The sequence below is a fragment of the Cyprinus carpio genome, chromosome B24 (genome assembly GCF_018340385.1).
Source record: "Cyprinus carpio isolate SPL01 chromosome B24, ASM1834038v1, whole genome shotgun sequence".
Lineage (NCBI taxonomy): Eukaryota > Metazoa > Chordata > Actinopteri > Cypriniformes > Cyprinidae > Cyprinus > Cyprinus carpio.
The window spans coordinates 23,404,186-23,431,307 of NC_056620.1; the positions used below are offsets into that span (position 1 = coordinate 23,404,186).

Sequence of the window (27,122 nt, forward strand, 5' to 3'; positions counted from 1 at the left end):
TCCCCATCGCACCCGGAGAGTCCGACCTGGAGTTCCCCGAGGAAGAGGAGGAGGAGGAGGAGGAAGAGGAGGCCAGCGAGAGCGAGGAGGAGGAGCGAGAGGAGACCAAACCGGTGAGTGAAAGAAACCGAATCATGCACACTTACCAAGGCTATTACAGTTAATGATATTAGCAATATCACATATTCTCAATATTATCGTGGCCACATGACGACCCAGGCAAAATTTATTTGTTTTGGGCCATTATGCTTTGGCACCAGTGTTGGGTAAGTTACTCTAAAAAAGTAATTAATTACTAGTTACTAATTACATCTTCAATGGTGTAATTAGATTACTGTACAAATTACTCTTTCTAAAAAGTATTTAACTTTTAGTGCTGCCAAATGATTAATTGTGATTAATCGCATCCAAAATAAAAGTTTCTGTTTACATAATATATGTGTGTGTTTATGTACATTTAAAGACGCACACATACAACATATATTTTTGTATTTACATATATATATATATTTATGTAGGCTACATATAAATTATATCATATACTGTATGTGACCCTGGAGCACAAAATCGCATATTCTCGAAATATGCATCATCTGAAGCTGAATAAATAATCTCTCCATTGATGTGTGGTTTGTTTGGAGGACAATATTTGTCTGAGATACAACTATTTGAAAATCTGGAATCTGAGGGTGCAAAAAAATCTAAATATTGAGAAAATCATCTTTAAAGTTGTTTCAAATGAAGTTCTTAGCAATGCATATTACTAATCAAAAATTAAGTTTTGATATATTTATGGTAGGAAATTTACAAAATATCTTCATGGAACATGATCTTTACTTAATATCCTAATGATTTTTGTCATAAAAGAAAAATCTATAATTTTGACCCATATAGTGTATTTTTGCTAATATACCCCAGCGACTTATGACTGCTTTTGTGCTGCAGGGACACACATAAATATATTTAATATATAAACGTAACATTTTTCTTAAATATATACATGCATGGTTGTGTATTTATATATACATAATAAACACACACACATATATTATGTAAACAAAAACTTTTATTTTGGATGCGATTAATCGCGATTAATCATTTTAATGCACAACTTGCTACTAATTACTTTCTAAATCCTATATCAACCAAGACAAGTTAATGAATGATACAAGGATAGACATGAAATGTTCTTTTAATCATTTCAAATAATTAGTAGATAACGACATACATTCTTCTGGTCACACTTTAGATTAGGGTCCAGTTCTCTCTATTAACTAACTGTTAACTAAGAATGAACAAATGTGTCATTTTATTTATTAGTACGGTTGAACTGTATCATCGAAGGTCAGATTTTCAAGTAGTTATTGTCCGATCCTAACAAACCATGCATCAATGAAAAGCATATTTATTTGGCTTTCAGATGATGCATAAATCTCAATTTCAGAAAAAATGACCCTTATGACTGGTTTTGTGGTGCAGGGTCACAAATATTAGTCTTATTTAACATATTTAATTATTGCAGGCTTGTATAATATTTTGCGTTGGCATTTGGCTGTTTGCATTCATTTTGAGGAATACTGAATCTGTTTTTGTGCAGGTGAGATGATTAAATACATGTTCACACACACAGCGTCTCTGCACTTACTCCTGATTTCTCTCACCATGGCAACACAAGAGCTGTCAGTCAAGACATAGGAAACAAAGTAACTGGTGTTACTTAATTGAAAAAGTAATGGGTTACTTTACTAGTTACTTTAAAAGTAATCTGATTACATAACTTAGTTACTTGTAATGCATGATCCCCAGCACTGTTGAGGACATCGGTGTCCGGCTGGCCTCAGATCAGCCTCGTCCGCTCCTGTTAGCGTCTTCTGTTCGTCTGGCTCTGTTGCTCCGGGCTGTGCGTCTCTGTCTCTTCACCCGGTCAGACGAGGTCGAGCGCACAGAGACTAATAAGTAGCTCTCAGATGAATGTGAAGTGCAGTTATGAACGCCTACGCGCAACTGCTATTTTCTCCTGCGTCTTCATCCGGAGATGGTTTCCCTTCATGCATACCGTGTCCTTGCCGCATGTCACAGACAGATTTATTTGTGTTTCATGTGTACATGAGAACATATTGGCCAGACTGAGTAAAAGGCTTGAGGTTAAACCCACTGAAACACAGCCTGAGGTTGTGTGTGTGTGTGTGTGTGTGTGTGCGTGCGTGTGTGTGTGTGTGTGTGTGTGTGTGTGTGTGTGTGTGTGTGTGTGTGTGTGAAATCAACAGGTGCACATGAACTTATGAGTTATTAGAAAAGACTCTGCATGAAATTCACATACATATGTACTTTATGTGTGTGTGAGTTTGCGTGTGAATATATATATATATATATATATGTATGTACAGTATGTAATTCTAAAGATAGTTTTAATTTCTATATTTTAGTTTTTTAAATTTTTGTAAATATTTATAATTATTATCATTTTTAATATTTACATTTTTATTTTATCCTTTAATATTTTTAATATAGTTTTTATTTTAATATTTCTATTTTAAATTATTTTGTATATTTTGTATCATTTTTAAATATTTTCCATTTTTACTATGTTAAGATAGTTTTACATTTTTGTATTTTCTTTTTTCATTTTAATTTTTTTTAAGTTTTAGACATTTAGTTGTATTTTTCGGTATTTATTTATTTATTTATTTATTGTTATTTCAGTTTTATTTTTAGTTATTTTAGTACATGAAGTTAAACTAAATGAAGATGAGACTTGTTGCTTAAGCAGCTTGCTGAAATAAAATAAGTTAAAGTTTTATTTCTATATTTAATTTTATTTTATTTCAGTTAATATTATTTTATTTCAAGTAACAACTTTTTTTTTTATTTAGTTTTAGGTTTATTTTTGGGTAACAGTAAAATCAGTGGTGGTGAATGTGTCTTAGCCTTATATTTTCTTAAATATATATATATTTTTAATAATTTGTATTTTTTGTATTTCCTGACATATATTTTTGACATATATTTAAAAAATTTTGTTTTTGTTAATATAATTTTTATTTTTTGTATTTTCATTGTAATTCTAGTTTATGTATTTTTTAATATCTGTTGTTTTTATTCATTTTTGTTTCAGTTGAAGTTATTTTAGTGCATCAAGTTGGAATAAAAAAGGTTAATATTTTCATATTTAATTTTTTTTTTCATTTAACATTTATTTTATTTTCAGAGTAAAAAAAACCAAAAAAACATTTCAGTTAATAACCCCAGTCTTGTTTGCGGTCAGTCTCAAACCACTGAAAGCATGACAAACTCTTCAACAGCGAGGCATTTATTAATCGCCAGATCAATTAGACTCAGATGCATTCTGACTGAAAGTGTGTGTGGTTTCCATGACTTCTCTAAGAGCTTTTCTCTGAATGACTGCAATCCTGTCTCTGTTAGAAATGAATCTCGCGCACCTGTGATGAAGCAGTTTCTTTTTCGTCTCTTTAATCTGTCACTACACCTGTTCTGCCTCATTCTGTCCATCTTTTATCTTTTCGTTTAGCTGTTCTTTTATCTTGCGCTGCACCTGTCCTCTCTCGCTCGATCTTCCGCTGTCCTTTCTCTCGTATCTCTTGTCGTTTTCCCTCCCGGCACAGATTATCCGGGCTTCCCCCGAATCACAAACGCACTGTAAAGCTTGGTAATAGTCCAGAACTTTCTCTGTCTTTAATCATCAGGGATGTGGGAAGCACATCAGGATGTTTGTTCAGAACAGCTTCTATTTCTGGTGTCATTAATAAGAGGTGTTCTGTATATGAATACTGGTGTAAGAGTGACACAAACGCCCCGGAGACTTAAATTATACTGTACTTTTGCATTTCCTCAAGATTTGCATGTTCGTTTTATAGCTCTGAGCTCTTACTGTATGACAACTACTGACGCATTTGTGCCTGGTGTTATTTTTAGGAATTTAACAAGGAATTTTATTTATTTATTTATTTATTTATTTATTTATTTGTTTGTTTGTTTGTTTGTTTATTAATAGATATACTAATATTAATACTGTATGTGTTTGTTTGTTAGATAGTTAATAGATAGTTTACATACATAATTTACAGTTTGTACACTTATACTTATTTACATTATTTATTTTATTTATTTATTTATTTTGGCATACTAATACTAATATGCATTTATTCAAGTATCTTAGGTATACTAATATTTATTTGTTTATTTTATTGTTATACAAATATGTACATGGCTTTTAATTATATGGATTTTAATTATGTATATGTGTTCTAATGTTTATTTATTTAATTATATGTATAAAAATGCTAATATGCATTTGTTTATTTATACATATAATAATATTAATCTACATTCGTTTGTTTCTTTATAGACACACAAATACAAGTAATTATTTATTTATTTTGTGAATGATTTAAAAATAATAATATATGTTTATATAATTATTTATAGGTATATGTTTATTTGTATTATTGTATAAATTGTTTTAATTATTTATAGCTATAAAAATATTTATATTTATATTTTTTACAAATATAACAAACATTTATTTAATATTGAAGTATACCAATATTTATTTATTTATTTAATTTACCATAATACAAATACAATAATCATTTATTTAATATTGATAAGTATACTAATATTTATTTATTTAATTTACCATAATACAAATACAATAATCATTTATTTAATATTGATAAGTATACTTATATTTATTTATTTATTTATTTAATTTACCATAATACAAATACAATAATCATTTATTTAATATTGATAAGTATACTAATATTTATTTATTTATTTATTTATGCAATGTTTATTCATTTATTTATAGATAGATAGATAGATAGATAGATAGATAGATAGATAGATACATTTATGTTTGTTTTTAATGGCATTATTTAAACTGCATCTTTGCGTTTCCTCCTACTGACTGATTTGTGAGTGTTGTGATTTGTAATGGATGTGTTGCAGGAGTGTGTGGTGTGTGTTTCTGTGTTTGTTGTGTGTTTGTGCGGTTGGTTTTCGCAGCGCTGTAATGTCAGAGCATCGCCGCTGGGCTCCGAGTCGACAGGATCACACCTGAATCACTGAACACTGCAGTCAGACAAACACAAGCAGACACACATGACCCAACATCAGCATCACACACATCACATCAAACCTGAGCGCTCCGCGTTCACCTGAAGAAACCTCCGCTTCAAGTTAACCACCGTACAAAATACATTTTGACTCAAATGCTGCTGTTGGAGCTTGAGTTATAATATAGCTAGATTTATTTATTTGTTTGTCAATATACTTAAAGGCAGGGTAGGTGATTTGTTTCAAAAACATTTTTTTTATACTGGTTGAAAGTCTCTTCACATCTTGATAGCACTCATTAAGTTGTGGTTTAAATGTATTTATATTATGTTAACTAGGTTATGAAAAAAATAATGTGATTAAAATAATTAAACACAGTTAACACACTGGCCACGCCACCAGACCTCAACGTCATCTTACATTTCATATAGTTGTCTGTTGACAGGAAAACAACTTCATGAATGCAGTTATGTCTTAAACTTCAAGATAGTGGTGCAAAAAAAGTTTAAATGTAATTTTATGCAACAGTTCAGTAAATATGAAGTTGATATTGTGTTATATTTTAAACAAAATATTATGTGTTTTTGCTCAGTGTTGCAAAGAATATATTACCTTTAAAGCCATAGCTGCACATGCCATGAGACACTCTGGATCTGAGTGTCTAAGTGTGTCTCTTTTTGTCTCTGTGTGTCTCAGTGTCTCTGTCTGTATCTGTTTGTCTCTGCATGTTTCTGTGTGTCTCAGTGTGTTTGTGTGTGTCTGAGTGTCTCTGTCTCTATGTGTCGCTGCATGTCTCAGTTAGTCTCTGCGTGACTCTCTCTATCTCAGTGTGTATCTGGATATCTATGTGTGTCTCTTTTTGTCTGAGTGTCTGTTTGTCTTATTGTGTCTCTGCAAGTCTCTGTCTCAGTGTGTCTCTGTCTGTCTCGGTCTGTGTCTGAGTGTCTTGGTGTGCCTCTTTTTGTCTCGGTGTGTCTCAGTGTCTCTGTCTGTATCTGTGCGTCTCTGCATGCTTTTGTGTGTCTCAGTGTGTTTGTGTGTGTCTGAGTGTCTCTGTCTCTATGTGTCGCTGCATGTCTCAGTTAGTCTCTGCGTGTGTCTCTCTCTGTCTCAGTGTGTATCTGGATATCTATGTGTGTCTCTTTGTGTCTGAGTGTCTGTTTGTCTCATTGTGTCTCTGCAAGTCTCCGTCTCAGTGTGTCTCTGTCTGTCTCTGAGTGTCTTGGTGTGCCTCTTTTTGTCTCTGTGTGTCTCAGTGTCTCTGTCTGTATCTGTGTGTCTTTGCATGCTTTTGTGTGTCTCAGTGTGTTTGTGTGTGTCTGAGTGTCTCCGTTTCTATGTGTCTCTGCATGTCTGTCTGTCTCGGTCTGTGTCTGAGTGTCTTGGTGTGTCTCTTTTTGTCTCTGTGTGTCTCAGTGTCTCTGTCTGTATCTGTGTGTCTCTGCATGTTTTAGTGTGACTCAGTGTGTTTGTGTGTCTGAGTGTCTCTGTCTCTATGTGTCTTTGCATGTCTTGGTTAGTCTTTGCATGTCTCTGTGTGTCTCTTTGTGTCTGTTTGTCTTTGAATGTCTCTGCATGTCTCTGTCTTAGTGTGTCTCTGTCTGTCTCTGAGTGTCCAAGTGTGTCTCTTTTTGTCTCTGTGTGTCTCAGTGTCTCTGTCTGTACCTGTGTCTCTGCATGTCTCGGACTGCCTCATTGTGTCTCTGTATGTTTCTAAGTGTCTCTTGTTTGTCTCTGTACATCTCTATGTGTTTCAGAGTGTCTCTGTGTGTGTGTTTGTGTGTGTCTCTTTACGTCTCTGTCTGTCTCTGAGTGTATCTGGATGTCTCAATGTGTCTCTGCATGTCTCTGTGCATCACTATGTGTCTCTAAGTATCTTTGTGTGTTTGATTGTGTCTCTGTATGTCTCTGCGTGTCTCTTGTTTGTCTCTGTGTGTCTCTGTGCATCTCTGTGTATCTGGTGATTCTTCAGAGAAGACCCGAGCTCATTCTGAGAAACGCTAATAGTTCAAACTCTGATGACCCATAATTTGCCAGAATTAGATGCATTTGTTCTTCTGCTTGCTTGCACATTGCTCTACTTGTGCCAGGTGTGATTCTCGCTTTGGACTTTGTGATGATTTAGACATTTATGAGATTACATCACCTGCATATTGCATCAGAGAAACTAAGGCTGCACGATTAATCAAAAAAGTATTAGTATTTTATAGCCGTATTGATCTACAGTATAATAACAAAAGTTTTGCTAAATTGTGCAGCCCTATAAACAACTAAATCGTTTTTTTAAATTGCATTTAAAGTCGCATTCACAGCTTTTATCAGAAAAGTGCAATTAGATTTTTCCCCAAACCATATAACCCTAATAGAAACCGCATGACAATGTTTTCATCTTCTGTTCATCAGTACTGCTCAGACAGACAGACAACAGTGAGTCAGACAGATCTGATCTCAGGTTTGTCCGGTAATAATGCGGTATGGATGTGTCCTACATCCTGGCTCTAATGGCATCATGTGATTTGATTGTGTTATTGATGTGGTTCTGTGTGACTGACGGACGACGGCTCTCGGCAGGTGGAAGTGAAGTGTTGGAATTCGGTTTTTATTGATGCTCGTTCGCCTCAGTCTCTGTTGAATCAGCGCGATTAGACAGCCGCTCCGCTGATGGCACTCAAACGGCTCTGATTTCATTAGATTCCAGCACCGAATGCCACATCCAGGCTCTCGCAGGCCTGCGGGAGGTTATTTATAGGGCTTTTGTGGCCGGTTTGCAGCGCTGGGATTCCTCGCACGCCGGCGAGAACCACATGCAAACTTGAGTTTGCGTGCAAGACGAACAAAGCTGCACACTAATGGGCCGTCATGCTTTCTGACACGGACAAAACGCAGTGATATTGATGATGTAATGCTGAGCTCATTACTGTTTACTGAGTGCTCAGAAAAAAAAAGGATCATATTTCACTTTAATCTCATCGGATCATACAATAGAAGAGAAAAACAGCCCTGAAGAGTCAGTAAATATTATCAAAAGATTGCTGTTTATTGACATAAAAATCCTATCATATCATATCTTTTTTTTTTTTTAAAATCTGATGTTAAGTGAGAATGGAAGCTAAATTAGGTTAAACTGATACTGTCGGGCCGATATCACATATCTGCTTTTGTCTTCTTCTTTTCATATCATATCATATCTTTTTTTTTTTTTTTTTGAAAAAAGCCTGGAAATGCCCAGAGCTGCAATTCCCAGAAGATTGTAAGCCTAAATAGATTCTAGAGAAAAAAACAGGCCATATTTCACCTTAAAATCAAGATAAAAACGTTGCATTAATATTTTATTTGGCCCAAAGAAAAAGAAGCTTTTTTAATGACCATAAATTTTTTGCTGCATTGTAAAATTATTTCCATGACAACTAGCACATTTTCACAATAAACACTAGAAATTTAGTTAAATATTTAAAAAAAAAAAAAATTCAGCAGAAATTAAAATGTGTAAATTATTTCAAGATATATCGCTGCATTCTGTTTTGCACAAATATGGAGCCTATTTTTATAGCAATTAATTTTTTATGACAATTACATTTTGCATGACAATCAAGAACACATTTTACAACCAAAAAGTTATCTTAATTAGTCTTTTTTCATTTTTGTTTCTAAAAAAAGTAAACAAATTAACAACAATTTTTTTTTTATTTTTTGAAAGTTTTTATCATAATGACTTTTTAAGGATTCTAAGTACCAAAGCAAATAAAGTAAATAAAGTAGTATGAATTTGGCAGGAAAATGTGCTGAAAATATTTATTTGTTTATTTGCTATTTTTTATATTATTTTATTTTATTTTATTTTTATTTTTAAATGTGACCTAGACATGCTCGATCAATATTTTTGGTTCATTTTCCTTGCAGAGAAAGACATTTAAAATGCATATTCTTTGTCAGTGTTTAGAAGTAACTAGCATGTAATCCTTGCAGTCTAATAGACATGAACTACAAGCCACAAAACGCCTGTTTTACTTTCACAGCTCAGTAATATTTGTTCCTCATATTCTCTTAGTTGTTTCTCTTGTGTGGAACAATAGAGCAGCAGTGAGGCATGCGTTCATTGTGTGGTCTTTTTATCGTCCTGTGGAAGCCGTGGGCTGGTCTGGTGTTAAATTTCATTGGACACCCACATCACACACACACACACACTCAGCGCTCCACTTAGCACGAGCTTCCTCTCATTTAAAGAGATGTGATGATGGACTGAGTGTGTCACAGTCTGACAAGGAAACGAAAGTAGCACCTGGAGACACGCTAACCTCTGAATACCAGAATAAATCACGGCTGCGCTGAACCGACTGGAATTAGACACACACACACACACACACACACACCAAGCAATGCTTTCAACACTCTGACAAATTCTGCATTCAGAATATTAACCTCTGACCACATGACACACAATGAGGTTTCCACATTGTCTTGTATTGACTAGATTTTGATTAGATTTTGTTTGTTTATTTATTTCATATAGATACTAATACTAATTTACATAATCTAGTTATAGGCTTATGGATTTATTTTATGTATAGATATATTAACACACTTGTTTATTGTTTGTATAATATCTAAAACTTATAATAATTTCATATTTTTTTTAGAATTAATAATTATTTTATATTATTTAAATATAGATATTCTAATGATAATATACATTTATTAAATATACATACTAATACTAATTTACAATTCTTTGTTTTTTTATTTTATTTTATATTATTATTACTACAGACATACTAATATACATTATTTATGTGCATATGTTCAAGTATTTACTTTATAGATATACTAATAATTTTTTTTATTATTTATTATAATTTTTTATAATATTTTAATTAATTATACTTTATAATTATTTTATAAGTCTTATTTATATGAATACATCAAGCTAATCATCAGTCAAATTGACAAATTTGTAAATCTTGTCTGAATCACAATGTTTTTTTGATGATTTTAATCTCCAGGAGTCCAGTAAGTGATTGGAAAGGTGAAATGTGTAATTTCATTGGTCAGGAGATCTGATTGGCTCTCTTGGTTTTCAGAGAGACGACACCAGCCTATCAGAGGGCAGCACGATCGACCTCAGGAAACCCGGCGAGGAGGAGGATGAATACTCTGAGGCCGGGATGAAGGATCAATAACAGCTTGATTCAAAACTGCTTTCCTGATTGTACGTAAAGCAACATATTTAACTCACAGCTGCAGTATTTACTCTGAGGATCAATAACAGCTTGATTCATTCACAAACCACACAGCACTAATCATGCAAAAATCACATTCTTTTTCTCCATTATTTCCATCTTAACAATGAAAAAAAAAAAATTGCCAAAGAGCTCAGCAATGACATTTAATTGCTGTTGTTTATATTGTATATATATTTTTTTCCTGTTTACATTATTTTCATGATCAGTTAACACATTATCCTCCAAATTCATATTACATTAATGCAAAAACAAAACAAACTAAAAAATATATATTCATAGATACTTTATAAGTTTTAATTTATGCTGAATTAAAATATTTAATTACAAAAAAAATCTTAATTTTCTGTTCTTAATTTTTATGTATATTTGCATTTTGCTTGTTTACATTATTTTCATTATAAATTGGTCTATTATCATCCCAAATTCACATTACATTAATGCAAATATATAATATAATATAATATAATATAATATAATATAATATAATATAATATAATAAAATATAATATAATAATCTATTTTTAATTTATTATTTGTATATATTTTGCATGCTTATAAAAAATTTAAATATTTATTCATTTTGATAAATACTTTACAAATTTTAATTTATGCTGAATATAAAACTTTTCTTGCATGTCTAGATGTTTTTTTTTTTTTTTTTTTACAGATATTGTTTTAGAAATGTTGGATGTAATAATTAATTTCAGCTCTGGTAGATTCGGTTGGTTCATGGATTTTTTAAAAATCCTTGTGGAGAAAATGTAAGTAAAAGTGTGAGACGTTTTCTGAGGATGGTCGCAGACGTCAGAGTCATGTGTGTCGGTCATGATCCTCCTGTTTACACTTGTTTTGAAGTGCAGGTGATTTGATATAAAAAAAAATAAACAATAAAACACACATAAAAAAAGCAAAATGGCACAAAAAATAAAATCCCCTGTCACAAAAAATATTAAAAAACCTGTCAGAGACGAAATGGTCCTGTGTTAATATGATGATGACTGACTCTCCATATTCAATGCGTTGACCCTCCGGTCCAATCAGATGCATCCCAACATGCTAAAAACCCTGATCTGAATGGAGGAGCCTGAGACGTCTGCTGCGTTTGGAAGGGTCAAAAAAGCATTCTTAGGTATTTAATATAAATTTACACTAAATGAGGAACGCTTAACGTTGGGCTTAAGCTTTAAAGTTTGGTTTAACTCAGAGAAGTCAGAAAAAGTACTACAATTTTATGGTTTTGCAACTTTCTAAAATGTTTTAGCACATTTTTAAGATATTTTGTTCCTAAAATGTTTCTAGCATGATTGATAGCATCCTTTAGCACATTGCTAACCTGTTTATAGCTTGAATTAACATGTTTTAGCAAGATTTTGCACATTGCTAGTATATTTCAGCATGTTACTAGCATGTTTTTTAGCACCTTTTATGTTTAAGCATGTTGCTAAAATTTAGCATGTTGCTAGCATGATTTAACATGTTGGTAGCATGTTTCTAGCATGATTTTGCACATTGTTAGCCTATTTTATCATATTACTAGCATGTTTTAGCATGCTGCAAAAATTAGCATATTCCTAACATGAATTAACAGGTTGGTAGCATATTTCTAGCATGATTTTGCACATTTTAGCATATTTAACATGTTTTAGCATGCTGCAAAAAATGTAGCATGTTGCTAGCATGTTTCTAGCATGATTTAGCACCATTGCCATCCTCTAATAGCATGTTGCTACTGTAGCATGTTTTAACATGCTGTTAGAATTTAGCATGTTTTTCACAACAATATATAACACATCTATAACATTTATAACACTATAATAAAATAATAATACAAAAAACATGTTTTGTAGTACATTTTAACTATTTATACTTTAACCATATTATACAGACAAAATTATGAATGATGAAAATAAAAAATATAAAATACTAAATAAGTTTCAAAAAAACAAAAATTTATATAAAATAACAAAATAAAAATATAACAAAAAATTTATGACAATTGAAATCATAGCATGGTTTCTATGTCTTAACACATTTTGAGTTATGTTGCTAACATGTTTCTAGCTTTATTTAATATATTACTAGCATCCTTTAGCACATTGCCAGCATGTTTTGGCAAGTTTTTAGCATGTTACTAGCACATTGCTTGCATATTTTTAGCATAATCTTTAAGCATGCTGTTAGAAAGATTTAGCATGTTGCTAGCATGATTTATAGTATATTTTAACTATTAAACATTTACCATATTTCATAGACAAAATCATGAATTATGAAAATGCATATTTAAAATGCACTTAAGTGGTCAAAAACATTAAGCTGTGTCTATGTTTATTTAATTAATTGCTAGCATCCTGGATGTTTTAGCAATTTTTTTGCATGTTGTTAGCACATTGCATGCATATTTTAAGCATAATTGACTAGTATCTTTTAGCATGTTGCTAGCATCTTTTTAGAAAGATTTTGCATGCTGCTAGCATGATTTAAAGTATATTGCAATTATTAAACTTTAACCGTATTTCATAGACAAAATTATGAATTATGAAAATGCATATAAAATGTACTTAAGTGGGTCCAAAAAAAATCTAAAGTTGTATTTAATATAAATTTAAACTATAATACATTTTCATGGAAACTGAAAATAACATGCAATTACAGTAGACATTCAGTTCGAATTTAAATATATTCTTATTTCCATGTTAATTACTCTTTTCAAAAATATGCTAAAGTGTTCTTCATTTTCAAAAGGGTGTCTTTATGTTCTGCGTAATTTCTTTGTTAAGTAAGAGTTTGTTCTGAGAAATGGCCAACATCTGTCATACTGTGTGTGTGTGATGATAAAAATGTTACACAGACGTCTCTGTGTGCCCGAATCTGCACTTTATAAGCTATCGACTTCATCGGCGTGCGGTAGCAAACATTCAGATCTCTGCTCTGGGTCTGTTTGAAGGAGTGAATGATTTATGGCAAATGAGCTGCCATGTATTTCCTCTGATAATTCTCGGTTGCACATTTCAGCATTTCAGCGGCGTTTGAGACGAGATCGGGTTTCTCACCTACAAATCGAATAATAGCACACTTTCGCATGACTGAATTGAATCAGTCAACAGCTCTCTGCTGGAGAAGTCAAAAGGGCAGATTCACACATTCGGAAGGCAAATGCACAAAGGAGACAGAGGCTTTCAGATGCTTTTTTGCCTAAAAACTTTGCATTAATAAGTGCATTGCTTAAAGCACTTACTACTTAAAGGAGAAATCAATGCATGATGTATTAATGATGAAATTTATTATATATTTCGGAATATAAGTTGTGTTGCGTGTTTATAGCGATATACATTTTGGATTTGTGCTGAGTGAGAGAAGTGTCAGCATAAGTTTATTTGTAATGCATACATAATTAAAAATACATAATGCATTTTCCACATTCCACATTAAATAAATAATTTAGAATAAGAAATATAATGTTTATAATGAATGGCCTTATAATATATGTTCGTTTTATACTTGTATTTTTCATTCCTGCTAAATTTACTGCTAAATTTTAAGGATTTGTAATAAAGTGAGAGAAAACTAAATTACAATATTTAATAAAAAAAATAAAAAAATAAATGTTTATAATATTTATAAATATTTTATTTTATTTACCAGTATTTTATGTTTTTATACGTGATAAAATGTGACTTGCACCAACGCAACGTTTTTTGTTTTTTTTTCAGAAAATATGGAAATTCTTTGAAGTTGGGTAACTTATTTGAATGTGAACTTTGTGTTTAAATGTTCTTATCTGGAATTTCAACAGCATCCTTTGAAATTAAGGTTGTGTAAAATTATTTATGTAAAAACAAAACTTACATAAATGATAAACATTGAAAAGAAACAACATCCTTAAAGTAATATTCAACCAAAATAAAATTGAAAATGAAAAATAAATAATAATAATAATAATAATAAAATACAAATACTCAACCAAACAGTGCTATTCAATGGTAAGAGCAGAGTGTATAGAAATAAAGGACAAATTAATTATTACAATTTTGAAGAAAATAAAAAAGGGACGAGATCTTTTCATTTAATGTTCTAACCTAATTCTTTCCAAATGTAATTTACTAATCAATTCGGTACGCCACATTTTAAGTGTAGAGTTTAATACTCAAATCTCTAACCTTAACTATGAGCACTAGCCCATTTAATCACCCTGGTCACAATATTGACCGTAAAGAAGGTTTTCATTTATAAAGCTCTAAACATGTTACTGACAGGTGTTTTTTTGCATTGTTTGTAAATATGGAAAAACTAAATATGTGCAGTGTCACATGTTTAGTGCAAATTGTCACATGACCAAAGTAGTTTACTTCCTGTTTACACCATGAGATGATGATGGCTGCATCAAAGCTCCAAAACGAAAGGCTAGTAATATATGTTAACGTAAAGATATGACACATTATCTTTGGTACACAGTATCTTTAAGGTGTCTAGTATTAATATATGAATAAGTATACCTATTTAGTGTTGTATAAGGTTTTTTTATGTATAGTAGTAACCATAGAATGTTATGAATCAGTTTAAAATAGGTTAATAACTGGGCTGAGGTATATAAGAATTTTGATGATTGCAGAAATTATTTAATTTCAGTATACACATTTTCCCACCATTCACAATTGTGACCAATCATAAAACATACACTTTTCCATAAATAGTAAAAAAAAAAAAAAAAAAAAAAAAAAAAAAAAAAAAATCAAGGGGTTACTAACGCCACATAATTTTTATATTTTCATATCTGTATGTTAGTAATACACACTCGGGAAACACGACTGTCTGGAGTCTGGGTTTCACGGGATGTTCTCTGACAAATCAAATTTATGAAGAGGCGAATAAACCAATGAAGTCACCAATAACTCCAGACTCTGAGCCCTTTTGATTTTGCTTTGATGGCTGTTAATTGCTTGATGAATGGTGATGCCCGGGTGCTAAAATGTCTGATGCTGCCAATGGAGAGCAGGAGCATCTGTACAAATTGAGTTGAGAGAACCCTGTTACCATAACCCTGTTATTAAGTTTACAGGCAATAAGTTAATTTAGAGGAGCTCAGATGCCAGTAATGGAGACGCTTTGACGACCATGCGAGGCTCAGATGGGATTTCATGGCAGGGACTTATTGTTACAGACGGTGGGCTTTCAGAGCACTAGTGATACCGGCTGGGATTATGTCACATAAAAGCTTGAACGCAGAGACCGACAGATTAGCAAGACGAGGACATTTTACGGCAGCCGAGCTCCATTTATGAGCTCAACTCTGATGATATCATTTATTTCTACTGATGTGTTTGTATTACACGCTGTAGAGCAGTTCAACTATTGATCTCCATGTTCTCGCTGGAACTGCGTTTGTGATCTTTTGAAGTGTTTGGAAGCTCTTTGAAGTCTTTTGAAGTTGCGTTTTCATTTGTTTTGAACAAAGAGGTTTTGAAAGTGGAAAAGTCAGCAAAATGAGTGTCGTCGTCTCAATTATAGTCTGAATTACTTCTGATCAACATGTGAATAATCTATTAATTTATGAAAAATTATGTAGCTTGGTATATTCTTTAATTTAATATTATTATTGTTTTTTTAAAGCAGTTTTGTTTTAAAATACTACACTGTAAAAAAAATTATATGATCTGTAAGTCATTGCAATTTACTGTAACTCATCAAAATAAGTTGAGCAATTTCATCATTTTATAATTGAAGTTGGTTTAATGTAATTGAAATCTTGATGTTAAATTGACGTGTACAAACTTGTATGTGCAAATAAAAAGTTTTCTTTATTTAAATATATTATTTAAAATATAAAAGATATTATTAATTTTTTATTTTTTTTTATAATTCTGTTTAGTTATATGACTTATTTTAAATTCCATTATGTTTTACTAGAATGACACAGGAATCCAGTGCACTTGATTTTGGAGTTATTCAGTCAGAACTTTTGTTAAATATGGTATAAAAGTTTTTCAAAACTACAAGAAACTAAAATAAATATAAATAATACAATTTAAAATATGTTTTCATCATTGACCCGTTTATTAAACATTAAACTTTAATGGTTTTGTTTTCCAGTTTGTGTACGTCGCTTTCAGTGCTGTGACATCAACACGTCCGAAGGTTTGGGTCGAGCCTGGTGGCGTCTGAGGAAGACGTGTTATCAGATAGTGGAGCACAGCTGGTTTGAGACCTTCATTATCTTCATGATCCTCCTCAGCAGTGGAGCGCTGGTGAGATTTAATCTGTCGTTTTTAGTTTGCACTGGATGTTAAAAACTTTGTTTACATTGCAGTCACAGTAGTAGGATTTGTTACTTAAGCCAAGACACTATAGGTGAAAATTTTAACTTATAGATATCACAAACTTTTTGAGTCGATTAATCACAGTATATAAAGACAATTGTTTTGTATTAAACAAGTTCTGAAATGTTATGTTTACGCGAATGAGGTATTATCTAATTAATATGCACTGATTTGTTAACATTTCCAGAGAATAGATATATACATTGGATAAAGCCAGATTCAACATTTTTGTTTTATTTTGTTGACAAAATATAATATAATAATTTTATCTGAGACTAATTTGAATATCTATTTTTATTTTTATCACTCTATAAATCACAAAATACTGTCAACAGACAGAAAAAAATCATTTTCAACCATGCTTTTTGGAATAAATTGTTGTATAAAATGAGTTGAATGAAATATCAACAAACCCCTCAGTAAAAACCTTCAGAATATAGAGAGAAATAGAACTGTAAGTTTTGGTGTATGTACGTGCTGCTGAAGTGGAGGAAAAACCTTTTAAAGATATGAATTGTAAATGAAAATCTACAGACGCGAATAGATAAAGTGCTATAAAATAAACATTCAAAAGTTTGAACTGTTAATAAAGAAGTAAAACCTAAAGAAATAGATAATCCAAGAATGAAAGTTCATCATTTACTCATTCTAATGGTGGTCCAAACCTGGATTATTATAGTTCACTTAAACTAAAACCATAAAAAAAGAAAGAAAGAAAGAAACAATAACCCGAAATAAAATAAAATTGTAAAATAATTCTTATTTTATTTCAACTAGTTGCAACATTTCTCATTTTCATTTGTTTAACTTGATGTACTAAAATCACTAAAATGTAAATAAAAATTCATAAAAACTAGATAAACTAGATAAAAAAAAAAAAAAAAAAATAATAGTAAAAATGTCCAAAACAACTGCATTACTAAAACTTTAACTAGAATCAAAATGAAAACAGGAAATAGGAACAATTTCAGAATATTTATAAAAACTATAAAAATATCTTAATTTTACTGAATTATACTAAAATAAATACATATGTATTTTGGATGTTTTCTTTCCACTAGTCTGAAAGAAGACATGTTTTGGAAGCAGAATCGCAAACTTGACCAGTTCATGACAAAGCAATGTTTTTGCCTGTAGTGTCTCAGTAAAGACGTCTTACTCGAATCTCAGCGTGCTTCACTGACCTTATGACAGCTTTGACTTCAAACCAAGCACAGAAGCTGTCTCTATCGGTGTGTGTTTGGCAGGAAGTGGCAGCTCATTTCCTGCTAGCTGGCCTGTGGCTGCCGATGGCCTGCTGACTGGTCAACTCCTCTGACCGCCGTCTCCGTGAGAGAGCTGTCAGACGCCAGCAAATGTGCAGATGTCATATGACACTAATCTACATCAACACATGCCACAAGCTGTTAGCCGTGTTGTGAAATAATCACAGTCTTACTCATCCTTTCAAACAGCCGCTGTTAGTACTAAATTAACACCATTATTGATTTCTTGCCAGAGATTTTTGTGCTTTTTAGGGTTTATTAAATTGTTATTGCTGAAAATTTTAATATTTAGTAACAATTTATAAAAAATATTTTAAATAATTATTAATAAATCATTGAAAAAATATTATTGAATTGAATCATAATGTGCATTCAAGTACCTTAATATTTATTTGTAAATTAGATAGATTTTTTGGGTCATGAGAATTTTTTTTTAATATAAATTTATACTTTTATGCACCAAGGGGCAGTAAAGACATTTATAATGTTACCAAAGATTTCTATTTCAAATAAATGCTGTTCCTTTGAACTTTCTGTTCATCTATGAATCCTGAAAAATAAAATGTATCACCGTTTCCACAAAAATATTGGGCAGCACAACTGTTTTCAACATTGATAATAATCTGAAATGTTTCTTGAGCAGCAAATCAGCATATTAGAATGATTTCTGAAGATCATGTGACACTGAAGACTGGAGTAATGATGCTGAAAATTCAACTTTGATCATAGAAATAAATTACATTTTAGCATATATTCACATATAAAAAAGTTGTTTTAACTTGTAATATTTTACATTTTTACTGTATTTTTGATTAAATAAATGCACCCTTGTTAAACAGAAGAGACTTCTGAATATTAGTGTGCATATGTTTAAACTAAATGTATATGAACTACTAATGTTAAGCATGTTAAGTTATGTTTAAACTCAACTTGAAAGACTTTCACAATCTCTTTTACTTGTATTTTTTTTTTTACCGCAGTCAAACATAAAAATGTACAGCTTGACCTTTTATATATCAGGTATTGATTAGGTAGTGAAGAGTGCCTCTAGGATAAAATATTACAAAGACAAATATTTGTTTTCTTTTATAATAACATTCCCCATTGAATCATGCACAATAAGATGAGGAACATCTCTTTTGTGTCGACTCTAAGCATTACCAGTTCTGTCTTTGTGAAATTATGCATGACACAGAAAACAGTAAATGCCAAAGCGAAAAATATATTCCCGCTGCATAATATTATATAAGACTGTGCATTTCCTTAAAGATCAGAATCCTGTGTGTGCGACTCACAGAGAGGGGCTAATGTCAGAGCTCTGTCTTACGGCCGGGTGCCAGGTGTGTGCAGACCGGATGGTATTTTAGTGGCATTTACCAGCAGCTTCAGCAGGCAGCTGTTCTCTCAGACGTGCACTTGAATGATTCACATGAAAACAGAAAGTAAGCAGAAAATGAGAAACAGCACAGTCGGCAAAAAGCAGCGGCGAGTCCGGTGGACGCAGATGTTTGGCTGGACATCGGTGCATGTATGTGCGGTAGAGTAGAACCGCTCCAAAGAACAGTTTGGACACTTAATAACGAGGAAATAGATCATCCAAGAATGAAAATTCATCAATTACATATCCTAATGGTGGTCCAAACCAAGGTTATTATAGTTAACTACTAAAACCATTAAAATTGATTAATTGTTATTTTCAGTTCAATTCAAGTTTATTTGTATAGCGCTTTTTACGATACAAATTATTGCAAAGCAACTTTACAGAAAATTAAGTTTCTACAATATTTAGTAGTTATTTGAAATAAAAGAAATGTTAACCGAACTAAAATAAAAAAAAGAAGAAATTTAGATTATTTTATTTCATCTGCCAAGGCGACATTTCTCATTTCCATTTAGTTTAGTTATACTAAAATAACTCAAACTGAAATCAAAATTAATAATTAAAAAACTCTATATAGACATATTAAAAGGACTAGTAAAAATGGCAAAACAAACAAACAAACAAACGAAACAAAAATCACATTGCTAAATCTAAAGTTAAAATGAAAATGGAAAATATAAAAATAAAATGAATTCAAAATATAAAAAATATTATAGTATTTAAATTATATTCATATCAATTAAATTATATTGTACCAATATAACACCACAGTTATTATAGTTAAATGAAATTAGTTTTTTTTTAAACTAGTAAAAATGACAAAAAACTACATTACTAAAACTTTAACTAGAATTAAAATGAAAGCAGAAGATATAAAAATAAAAACAAATTCAAAATATTAATACAATCTAGAATAGTATCTCAGTTATATTGTACTAGAATGACAGTGAACCAAACAAGGGTATAGTATTTACACAATATTCAATGATCAAACAACAATTATTATCTTCTTGACCCATATAGAAATAAAACACAAACAAACTTTATTTTCTCATAAACAAAAATCATCTATTTTTGCAGATGCATCTACAGTTATAACATTTTGAGCAGTTTGTGTACACAAATGCAACTAAAACAAAAGTAAAAAAAGAAAGCTGGACAAAGGCAAATAAAACACAATAAACAAAATTCAATACAAATGTATCTTAATGTCTTTATACACATAAAAGGGGGTAAGGAAAATTTAACTTTTTGGGATTAAAATTTTTTCTCTTTTAAGGTGTCTCCCTTCGCTCCGGATAATTTACGCTGGGCCATCAAAAAAGCAAACATATCGTAACAATGAGTCTTGGGAGGCAAGGTGCCTCTAGTTAATCTAGGTTAGTATTCTCTAGTTATTTTGGGGGGCTCCGTTACGCTCAAGCGCTGAGGGGTGGGGGACAGTTGGGGTGGGGGGTGGCACACAAAAAACTTACGGGTTATGCAGGGGGGGGGAGGGGGGGGGGTGGGGGGGGGGGGGTGGGGGTGGCGTTCTAAAAAGAGCAAATTATAGTTAACTACTACAACATTTAAAATTGATTAATTGTTATTTTCAGTTCCATAGGATCAAGTTTATTTGTATAGGCGCTTTTTACGATACAAACCATTTCAAAGCAACTTTACAGAAAATTAAGTTTCTACACATATTGAGTAGTTAGGGGTTGAAATAAAGAAAATGTTAACCGAACTAAAAATAAAAAAAAGAAGAAATTTAGATTCATTTTATTTCCATCTGCCAAGGCGTACATTTCTCATTTCCAAGTTTAGTATACTAAAATAACTCAAAAAGAAATCAAAAAAAATAATTAAAAAACTCTATATAGAACATATTAAAAGGACTAGTAAAAATGGCAAAACAAACAAACAAACAAACGAAACAAAAATCACATTGCTAAATCTAAAGTTAAAATGAAAATGGAAAATATAAAAATAAAATGAATGTTGTCAAATATAAAAATATTATAGAATTTAACTTTATATTCATTTCAATTAAATTATATTGTACCAATATAACACCACAGTTATTATAGTTAAAATGAAATTAGTTGTTTTTTTTAAACTAGTAAAAATGACAAAAAAACTACATTACAAAACTTTAACTAGAATTTAAAATGAAAAGCAGAAGATATAAAAATAAAAACAAATTCAAAATATTAATACAATCTAGAATATAATATAATGACATATAGTACTAGAAAGACATATAACCAAACAAAAAAAATTAAATGATAAAAAAAACAAAAACAATAAAACAAAAAATTACATAAATAAAAATAAAAACATAAATAAAATAAAATCTTTCTTTATTTTTCATTTTGAATAAAAAAAACCATCTATTACACAAATAACTAAAACCAAAGTAAAAAAAAAAACTGCATAGGCATTTTTAAAACCAAATAAAAAAAAAAAAAAACCAAAGTAAAAAAAAAAACTGCATAGGCATTTAAAAAAATAAAAAAAATTATAATGACAAATGTTGCTTTGGTGTCTAGCTGAAATTAAATAAGTTTTAATTTTTTTGTTTGTTTGTTTTGTTTGTTTTTTTAATTTTTTTTTTGTTTTTTGTTTTTTTGCCAATAATATTTGTTATAGTTTAATTTTTTTTGTTAGTTTTATTTTAAGTTTAAGGTTTTAGTTTTAGTTTACCCTGATAATAGTATCTCAGTGATACTAAAACAGCAATGCTCCAAACCCAAATGACTTACTTTATTTATAAAACAGCACATAATACTGTCATTAATATAAACATCACTTTAATAAAACATTCATGCTGCTTTTCCGTCATATTTCTGTAGGTTGTCCCAGTCTTCATTCAGTTTCACTGTCATATGTGTTAATAACATGAATAAGACACAGATGAGCGAATGCGTCCTCAGCTTGTTATTTATCCTTTAATACAAAAAAAAGATCCTCACCTAAACCCTCATCTTTCAGGCATTTGAAGACATTTACATTGAACAAAGGAAAGTGGTCAAAGTGGTGCTTGAATACGCAGACAAGATCTTCACCTACATCTTCATCTTGGAAATGACTCTGAAGTGGATCGCCTACGGTTTCAGGAAGTACTTCACCAACTACTGGTGCTGGCTGGACTTTCTCATTGTGGATGTAAGTGCATCAATTTACTTTCCCAGCGTCTGATTGCAAAGTGTAGTGAATGAATAACTGCAGAAGTGCTTTATTATAAAACATTTAAAATCTCAGGAAGATTGAATGAGCTCAGGTTTACAGAGAGCAACTTTTGTATTATATAATAATCAAATCAGCTGTGGTTCAGCTTTCCAGCACTTCATCAGCAACATTAAAAGATGATTATTTAAAATTATTATCATGTTGTTTTGCTGTTGTTTGAGCTCCAGATTCAGTCCAGTGATACAGTGCTGTTTGTTTTGGCCTGATATTTCAGTATTTGTAAACTTGTATTTGTGCACATATTTGGGTTGATTCTGATAACTTATACTGAAAAATATTGTTGTAACACACACTCAAAAAATACACGAAAAATTTCACAAACAAAACTTAAATAATTATTTCTTATAAAATAAAATACTCCAGAAAACATAATTAAAATTTCATAGGTTGATTTTGACATTTGGAATAAATTATATTTGTACTTTTAATGAGAAAACTTATGTAAGTTCATATAATGTTAATTTCATAGGTTGATTTTGACATTTGGAATAAATTATATTTGTACTTTTAATGCTTTTACCATCTGAAGCTGGTTGGTCATTTTTGACTGAATTCTTTGGTTTTGGTTTTGTTTAGGACTTGTTAAAAACAAAAACAAACAAACAAACACATGGACATAATTCAAAAAGGTTGAATGGTCCTGAAAACAATAAAACAAAACAAATAAAAATAAAATAAATAAACAAAGAAAACATACATACATACATACATAAAAACTGAAATATCAACCTCAAATAACATAAACATAACTTATATATATTTATTAGATCACACCCCCCCCCCACACACACACTTTTAGTATTAAAATTTACATTAATAATGAAAATTACAAAATACATCATATCATATTAATTATTTTGTTTTTTTTATTTATTTTTCGTAATAATGAACATAAACTTCTGTAACTTTTTGAAAAGCTCAAAAGCATTCAAGATTTACAACAGTTTGAAAGTTGGGAAAATTTATTTTCAGGTTTTATTTTCTATGCTCAAAAAGTATTAACAGGAAAGAAATGGATCATAGCTATTCCATTAATATAATTTAATACCATAAATCCCCTAAAAATCACACCAGAGGGTTAAATGGGCATAAATGCATTTCTATTGACATGAATTTCTAATATATATATATATATGTGTGTGTGTGTGTGTGTGTGTGTGTGTGTGTGTGTGTGTGTGTGTGTGTGTGTGTGTTTTAATAAAAAATAGACACAATAATCCCATAGAAACACTCTCAATTATCCATTAATTATGAAATTTTGTCCAAAAAAGTATAGTTATCCAAACATGACAAATGTATGTATGTCTGCTATGCATATGTATAACTATGTACAAATATTAATGGGATCATGTAAGCAGGTCATAATTATTTTTATTTGTCCTCATTAGTCTAGTTTTCTAAGCTTACACACAATATTATCTATTCATCAGTTAAAAATGTCATTTGACCAAAAAAGCCAAAACAACCACGACTGCATCGCTGTACAGACTCTACATGTGTACATTAAATTATTTTTATTGGTGAGTTTTATTTGTGTGGCTCCATTCAGTGAGAATAAAAGAGAGGAAAAGGAGAGCAAATAAACCAAATCAAATTTAAAATTTAAAATTTTAAAGATGTAAAATGTAAATATTTTAATTATTTTTGATGTTGAGATCTGTTTGCTGTTGCAAGTGTTGCAGAGATTGTACACTTCACCTCCACCTTCACTGCAGCATGAAGTACTGATCAAATACAGCACTGTATTTGAGTCTCTTCAGATTAGATTTTTCACATTGTGCGGTTTGTTGACACTTGATGAGATGATGTAGAAAATGTGCCTAAAATTCCTCTTTTAAGTACAGAAGGGTGTTTAATTCCTTGAAAACCACAAAATCATCAAGGTTCAATTTCTTTAATAAATACGAAAAGAAATAAAAAAAACCTATAAAAAAAAAAATTGGATGTAAGTTGCTTGGATAAAAGTGTCTGCCAAATGCATTTGTGTTATATAACGTATTTAATGAAAATCTCGGAAAGTTTGCTTCATAAATGAGGACAATAGAAATAGCATTCAAACCATGTGATTTAATTTATATAAATTAAACAATGATTCATCTTTAATGAACTAATAATATTAAAAGCACAATTTTTTTTTTTTAAGTAATAGTAAAAGATTCTCAGAAGATTTTGTCCTGTTGAAATAATATGAAAATGATAAAAAGGTTATATTTAGAATAAATTATATTAATTATATAATTTAAGTTTTACCTGTTTTAAGTTTTAAGTTGTTTTTTTTACATCGAAAAGTTTTTGTTTTTTAAAGATTGACTGGATCATGAACACAATTCCAATTTGATTAATATGAATAATATTAAATTTTTACATAATCATTTAGATCAAGTACTTTTAAAGCTGTTAATTTTACAAGAAATGCAATTTTTAAATTTCATTCGTCGTGAAGTCATATTATTTATTTTTTTAATGAAAAGTGAAAGATTCTATGAGATTTTAATTCTCAGAAAAGTACTTTTAAAGCTGCTAAATGCACATAAGATTAATTTGCTTTGACTTTGAAATTGTATTTTTATTTCTAAAAATTGACAATGGACAAGACAGTCCCATTTGGTTAATATGAAGGATATACTTTTTCATTTTAATATTCATAATAAATTAGATAAAGTATTTTTTAAAGCTGTTAAATGCACATTAAATGCATTGCTTTGACTTTTAAATAGTTTTTTTTTCAAGATTAGATTTCTAAAGATTGACTGGAACATTGACAAAATTATAAAAATATTAAATTTGAGATTTCAATCTTTATAATAAATGAGATTAAGTACTTTTAAAGCTAAATGCACATGAAATGCATTTAATTCGACATTGAATGTTATTTTATTTTTTAATTAATAATACAGACAGGAATATGCAAAGAACAATAACATGAAAAATAATAATAATAATATTAATATTCAAATATTTTACATATATATTATTATTATATTTTTATATCTTTTTTTTAATCTAATATTTCTATAATATTAAATTATATTTAATATAGTAAAGCGTTTGTTATAATATTTATAATATATTATATCAAATACTTTTAAAAAAGTGTTTAATGCACATGAAATGCATTTTTCATTAGCATTGAAATAGTTTTTTGATTTCTAAAGATTGACTGCATGGACAAAATCAAATTTGATTAATATGAGTAATGTTATGAGATTATAATATCAATAACAAATAAAATCTATTAAATACAAATAAAACTATTAAATTCAAAAAAAATTTTAATAATTATTATTATTTTTTTTTATTAACATTTTTATATTTCAAACTTTTTTAGATTTCAAAAGACTACGGAATAGGATTAGGGCCAAGCAGTAATAAAAAAAATCTTGAGAATAAACTCATTGAATTTTGAGAAAAAAATCTAAATAAAATGTTGAGAATAAACTTGTTAAATTTTGAGAAAAAAGTTGTTAAATTTAGAGAACAACACTCAAAAAATGTTCTCAAAATTTAACTCGAGATTAAAGTCATTAAATTTTGAGAAAAAGGTCAAAAAAAAATGTTGAGAATAAACTTGTTAAATTATGAGAGAAAAAAAGTCGCTAAACACTTGAAATTTTTTCTCGAAATTTAACGACTTTTCCCTCAACATTTTATTTTTACTTTTTTAATGAGTTTTTCTCGAAATTAAACAAGTTTATTCTCAACATTTTATTTTGACCTTTTTCTCGAAATTTAACGACTTTTTCTCAACATTTTATTTCTACTTTTTTAACGAGTTTTTTCTCGAAATTACATTTTTTTATCATTATTGCTTGGCCCTAATCCTCTTCCGTAAAAGACTGATTGGAACATGAAAACAAAAATCCCAGCTGAACAGTATGAATGCTATGAACTAAACGCGAATCTCATGGAACTAAACCAGCTATAATTCGCTTCGTGCAGGTGTCAGTGATTGGTCTGGTGGCACGTGTGGTCAGTTATGATCAGATTGGGGCCTCCAGTCCTTCCCAGTCTGACCGGGGACCTGCACCCAATCCAACCTCTGACCAGAACCAAAAGAAACCTCCCATCAAAACCAACATACAGCCCCCCTAAGCCAGTTTCCCGTCCCCCCCCCTGACCGGGGCCCCGGCACCGAAGGGGAATGCACCGTCAATGAAACAACCACAAATTTCCCTAAAAACCACACACAACCACACCCCACACAGTACCAAACAAACAACAAACAAACAACCAAAAAAACCACCAATGGCCCTTAAAACCACATTTTTCCTTAACAGGTCTCCAGAACCATGTTTCCGTGGCGAGTCCTGTTTTTCCTCCTAGCGCTTCCTTCCGCAGGACTGTAACGGGCGTGATGTTATCACTGTCCTAACGCTGCGTTTCTATCTTCTCTTTCTCCTCGGCTCTCTGTCACTCAGGTGTCTCTCGTAAGCCTGGTAGCAAACACGCTGGGCTACTCGGACTTTGCTGCCATCAAATCTCTCCGAACGCTCAGAGCCCTCAGACCGCTGAGAGCGCTGTCCCGGTTTGAAGGCATGAGGGTAAGATACACTCGTCTCTCTGTCACATGTCACATCCATCCACAGCCATTCACAGACCACTCCCATCACTT

At 30.8% G+C, this 27,122-nt stretch overlaps 1 protein-coding gene across 1 annotated transcript in view; it reads left to right on the forward strand.

The window, feature by feature from the left end:
• Positions 1-27,122, forward strand: part of scn5lab (sodium channel, voltage gated, type V-like, alpha b) — a 112,384-nt gene that overhangs the window by 65,484 nt on the left and 19,778 nt on the right. Inside the window, 6 exon segments of the mRNA XM_042751688.1 lie at positions 1-113; positions 10,158-10,264; positions 10,266-10,285; positions 16,407-16,561; positions 22,253-22,426; positions 26,929-27,051. The exon segment at positions 1-113 is cut by the window's left edge and continues 325 nt beyond it. Coding sequence (XP_042607622.1) covers positions 1-113; positions 10,158-10,264; positions 10,266-10,285; positions 16,407-16,561; positions 22,253-22,426; positions 26,929-27,051 — 692 coding nt within the window.